The sequence below is a fragment of the Diadema setosum genome, chromosome 14, assembly GCF_964275005.1.
Source record: "Diadema setosum chromosome 14, eeDiaSeto1, whole genome shotgun sequence".
NCBI classification, from domain to species: domain Eukaryota; kingdom Metazoa; phylum Echinodermata; class Echinoidea; order Diadematoida; family Diadematidae; genus Diadema; species Diadema setosum.
Window position 1 is genome coordinate 5,669,914 of NC_092698.1, and position 6,000 is coordinate 5,675,913.

Consider the following 6,000-nt stretch of genomic DNA (forward strand, 5'->3'; position numbering starts at 1 on the left):
AAGTAGACAAATTATGTAAATCAACAGATTTTCTGGGGTCCTATGCGTGATGACTTACACAAGGTTTATTACACATCCTCTCTGTGTAAAATTTTGATATTTCTGTGTAAATTGCTTTAAAAATGTAAATCCGCAGATATGTTTTTCAACATATGCACATATTCCACACATTGTTACATACCTGTGTACATAATACCTCTAGCATTTCTCATGAATATGTGCCGGCAAGCACATTATCAAGCATGAGGTTCAGTTTCTACTTTGTCTGCTTTCCTCCTTTGCCCATCCAAGATTGAGGTTGAAGAGTTGAGGAGGCGTCTCTACATCGAGAGCCGGGCGCGGTCGGCAGCCGACGCCCGCATTGTGGAACTGGAGGTGGAGAACAGCCGTCTGAAGCACCAGATCCAGCTCCTGGAGGCGAGGGGACCCACCTCGCCCCTCAGGAAGGGCCGGAAGAAGGGTGCAGCAGGGGGCGAGGATGATGTGTCGGAGGAGAATGGTGAAGATGAAGCACTGCTGGACAGCATCGAGGAATCCTTCCAGAAGTTTCACGCCTTCCTGGACCTCCTCCGAGATGCTGGGTGAGTGAGGAGATATACTTGAGGTGCAGAATGTCATCCAGTCCTTGCTTCTTCTTCGTTTACCAGCAGGGCTGTAGATTGATTCAACTGCTGCATGTCACGCTTTCTACTTTGTATTTGCACTCTGTATTCCCTACCTGTAAGTGAATGTCTGGCCTTTGCATCACTGCAAATTGAAGTTCAGAGCCTTTAGCCATTAATTATTGGAGGTGATATTCTTTTCTTGGAAACATACAAGACGATAAAAATGGTTTGTGTAAACGGCAGAAATTCAGTAACAAGTATAAAAGAAGGTCACTTGTAATGACACTGATGTAAGATCTTGAAATCTGTGATAAATCTCAAAAACCATCTTACTAAACTTAGTAAGATATAAAGGCATCTGTAAAAATGGTTATCACTATACTCTATTTAATTGTCATACCATGACCATCTCCTCTTGACCAATGATACATGTATATATTCATTTTGACCACCATTACGTGCTGGATCATTGGTGTGACTGCATTACACAAAGTTTTGAGGGGTCTGGGGTTTTCTTTAAGGTACTAATAAATATGCCATTGAAATCATGTTATGGAATTATCAAGTAAGCTCCATTTCCTCTCTCCAGATTGGGGCAGCTGTGCACTCTTGTTGGAATGAGTCCAGAAGACATCAGCCATCCCCTCGTCAAATCCATCTTGAAGAATCATCAGCCTTCCAGTGCATCCAACAGGACTGGGGCTCAAGAGCTGTCGGCCGCACCTGTTGTCTTCCAGCCAGGTAATGTGGTTTACCCCACTCAGCCAGCCCAAACCCCCGTAACAGGTGCAGCCTTCACTGTTCCCTCTGGTTCCCAGGGAATTCCTTACCCCATGGCATCGGGATTGCAGGGAGCCAATCAGATGCCACCTGGAATGCAGTGGTCCAATCAGATGCCTTATGCAGGAATCACAAACGTCCAGCCTTCACCGTCTGTCAGCATGCCACTAGGGATTCCGTCCTCGCAGAATGCATACACACCGACAAACTACCAGACAATGCAAACCCAGCTAGATATCGGTCCCACACTAGCAGGACCTCCTGGAGGTGTAAGTGCCATGCAGCAAGTGCCTGTCGCACATCAGAAGGGGCAACCAGCAGTAATCATAAATCCGCCCCTTGTCAACCAGCCACCTTCCCTTGGGATTCATCCAGCCCCACAGGTTCCCCGAAGCCACTCGGTCTCTATCAGTACTGCACCACATCAAGCATCAAGTATCCATGCAAGCAGAGTCGCCAGCGTACCAGTAAACTCCACACTCGTGTCTCATTCTGCTCTATCCAGAGACGTCCCCTCCAATGCCACGTCCAACACTGAGGGTGTCTTCACTCCCGCCCCTGTTCAGATGACCGCTGCTTTACATCCAGACTCCAGAGCAGGACAGACAAGCAGTGGTGCATCCGTCACGACTGTGATTGCCAGAGAGAGTTCGAAGGAAGTAGATGCTGATGCCAGGAATGACCACTCACTTCTGGACACCGTTGAAAGCACTGCTCCTGAACAGGCACTGGAACCAGACCTTCCCAAGGTGTCAGACTCCAGTGATTTTGATGTTGGGAATGTCAAGCAGATGACAGAGCTGCAGTTTGCTGACAGTACAGACTCCACACCAAGGATTCCAGAGGCACCCAAGGACATTGATGGGGACAGTCCCAGGGTTGGGAGTGCCACTCCAACCAAGGGGATGGGATCACCGACAGAATCGGACCACTCAGCGAGAGGGTCAGGACGTTCCTCAAGGGACCGGAGCCCCAGTCCGGACTACTCTGAAGACTTTGAAGGAGGGGGTGATGAGGACGAGGAGAGTGAGATCGAGGAAGACTTGTTCAAAGGATCAGAGGGAAGCCTTCCTGGCTTGAGTAGCGATGAAGATTTTTAGGAGCATTGCCTCATGTTTGCAAAATATCGTGTTAGGCCTCAAATTAGGAATGTGAGTATATAGCTTGAAATGTTGACATATTTCATGAATGTATCACAATTTCTGATTCATAGATGAGCTATGGTGGAATGTGACATCAGCATGAAACAGTCTAAAGCAATCACCTCCAATTTACTGTCAGACACAACAGACATTCAATGAAGACAGACACAAGGGAAAATCAGTTCTTGTAGTATTTATGTTTCTTTTTCATTTTTGCTTGCAAATCTGGGAGACAATGTGATCCAGAGTTGAAGTCGACGTCCATTGCTGCTTCAAGAATAAATTTTGTGGCAATTCTGGCAGGCTGCTACCATTTAAGATCAGATTTTGTGTTTTGTTTTGTTTTTGTTTTTGTTGCTTTTTTGTTCAAGGGTATGATTTCTTAAGCAATTCAATTTGTTTTTCTGTGTAAATGTCCATGTAGTTACACTTGTTACATATATGAGACTGATATGCAAAGTTCAATTAATTTTTGAATTTTCTCCTTGGTGAAGTGCTGCGTTGAGAATAAGAACTCCCTCAAATATCTCCACCTGTATATTTAACAAAATTCTTTTTTTTCCCTCTCTTTGTTTCTCATGTCTTGTTCCTTCTTTTTTTTGTTTGTGTCCTTCGTATTGTCATAATTTTTGTTTTTATTCTTGCCTTTCTCACCATCTTGCACATTGGCAGTCCTTCCGTCCTTTTCCAATTACATGAATCCTTTATTTTACCAAGAATGTAGTTTCTTTGTTAACATAATGTACATGCCAGGAGAAAGTGTCCCCAGTTTAATTTTGGTGCTTTACAATGAGAAAACTAAGTCAGTTCCAAGCACGATTAGTGAAGGTCTGTCAAAGGAGAATGGGTTCCTTTCAGCATAGAAAATTGCATCTTGCTTGCATACCATTACTTTCTTTTTATTGCCACGAGGTCCCATGTTGTGAAGTGAAATTATGAATGTTGTTAGTATTTATGTTTGAGTTAACGTGGAGATGCCTGAGATGTGCAAAGAAAGTGAAAAGGAATCAACCACAGACTATTTCTGGTTCATTTTGCTGAATGAGGGCCAATGTTGCAGTATCATTGAGAAAGTTTTGGCCGAAGTCGTATGTGAAGATCGAGTGCAGTACAAGACACACTGGCACTGTTTGATTTCGACTTCAGTTTTGCGTGAATTAATGTTTAATTCTGAACATAGTTTGTATGCCTATGACAGTTTAATGTTCCAGAGTTTGACACACTTAGTCTGATACATGAACATAATTACATGGTCCATGACTGATTGGATGTCTTGAGACTTAGAATGCATGTATCATTACTTTTATGATAGCGGTAAAAGCGTTCTTAGTGGTAAAAGCGTTCTGTCACAGTGTAGGTAATGCACAGAAACTTGGTCACAAAATGTTTGAATTGGTGCTAAGACATTCATTAGACTTTTTCATTCAAACTGTTTGTTAATGCAGTGAAATCAACCACAAAAATGAGAAAAAATGTGTGTGGAAGTGTGGAAGTTTGAAATGAAATTAGAATCCATTTTAATTATCCAAGTTGTGAGTCACTCCAAAGATTAATTGATATGGTACTATTTGTCAATCCAGCAATACTTCCAAGTACAATGTACACGTCCAGATAATTGCCTACTTAGTATTAACCTTGTTTACTTGACTTATTTACCTTTGAATGTGTGAAAATATAGTGGATTTCATATCCGTCATTAATGAAATCCTGTTCAGTGTCTGGTCTACATAGCGCGACATGTGACGGAGCATAAGTATTGCTATGATGTTGATGACGGTGAAAACAAAATGCCGGTGGAGAAAAATGTACTATGCTGTGACATCATTCATGATATAATGCACTATACCATGCTGTTAATAAATGTATTTAGTGAAGTTGTGAATTGCTCAGTAACTTATATTGCACTATCTTCTTTGGGGCTGTGCCCCTCAGAAAATAGTGCTATTCCTATCACCTCACAACCCTTACTTTAAACTAGAGCCTCTCAGTACATGGTTTATTAATATTGTTTTTTTTATTGTATATAGCACTGTTGCATATATACATCGATGTACAAAAAATCCAGCAGTCGATTCAAGTACATGTACATACAATTGTACATGGTCAGCTGTAATGTCATGGTATTGCATGACCCAGGCATAGTCCATAACAAAATGTTTCGTACTGGATGCACATCTCATACTTGCCAACTCTACCGCATTTGGCGGTAGACTACCGCTTTTGAAAGATTTCATTAGCATTCAAGCTAGCGCTGCTCGCATAGGCATCCTGGATTCTACCACTTTCTCAAATGAAAATGTTGGCAAGTATGACATCTCAAAATGAAATTGACTGAGAATATTTCTCGTACTGTGTAATTTTACTGACAAAGGCACCCAATTGCCAGTGGCTGCACAAAGGTGAAAAAGTGTAAGTATACGTGTAGAAGCTGACATTGCATATCAAACAATGCATAATGGGATATTTTTACCATCACCACATGTCCGAAATAATAATGTTATTTTGCAGGTCACTCGTGTATATCAACATGTAGTAAATACAGTGTATCTTCTATCGTTTTCACAATGGCCAAGGTATCGAGGTAGATTTCTTTGATCTGTGTGTTGCCCTGCAGAAAACAGCAGTGCAAACTCATTCATACACTGTATTGTACACTGCGATCTGGTGTACACCATGTCCAGTACTCTATATGCCATATATTTAGCCAGTCTATATTTTTCCGAATCGGACTTCCTGACAGCTTTGCGAGTGGTTAAATTTGCGATCGTGGAGTACAGTCTTGAACAGAGAAATGTACACGCGCACGCCACATTGATGTTGAGATCAGAGTTAGTAATTTCGCATGTTGTTAAATTCGCAAATAGCACTTGACTCACAAAATTTGCGAAAATAAAACCCTCATGAAATATACTGCGTATACAGTATGTACCATAACTTCTATCCCATGTATAATTATGATTATATCGTTCACCTTGAAATTACCATTCAGTTTTTACCATTTGTTGCCTTTGAATATGTTTCACAAGTGACTTGCATATATGTTACATTTTGTAAAGTTTGTTTAAAAAACTTCTATAAGTGCAATTTTGTCATGAATTGATTAACATGTTGCTGTATTATGCATTTTGGGATGCACAAGAAGCTGCAAGCTTGACTTTGTAAAATAAAAGATTTGAATGCAATTATAGTTTGCCTCTGTGGAACTTGTTATTTCTTTGTATGTTAAAGCTTTGGACTGTAGAAGCACTCGGCTATTTACCCACCCAAGTGTGTGTGTAATTTTGTGTGGTCAGTGTGTCCGATTTCATGTCTGTCTGCCAGTCAGTGTGTTTATCTCAGGGGAGAACCCACAGAGCCCTATAAAAAGTAAATGTCTGAAAGCTTGCATACATATTTTATATCCAATTCTGAGTATACTGTGGCACTTTCATTTGTTTAGTTTTATTCCATATTACATGTATTTATTGAAGTCT

At 41.2% G+C, this 6,000-nt stretch overlaps 1 protein-coding gene across 1 annotated transcript in view; it reads left to right on the forward strand.

Annotated features, from left to right (window-relative positions):
• The window catches only part of LOC140238140 (centrosomal protein of 78 kDa-like), a 28,573-nt gene extending 22,891 nt beyond the window's left edge, over positions 1 to 5,682 (forward strand). Inside the window, exons 12-13 of the mRNA XM_072318075.1 lie at positions 292 to 581; positions 1,195 to 5,682. Coding sequence (XP_072174176.1) covers positions 292 to 581; positions 1,195 to 2,485 — 1,581 coding nt within the window. The 3' untranslated portion in view covers positions 2,486 to 5,682. The remainder of the gene's footprint in view (positions 1 to 291; positions 582 to 1,194) is intronic.
• The last annotated feature ends 318 nt before the right edge of the window (positions 5,683 to 6,000 follow it).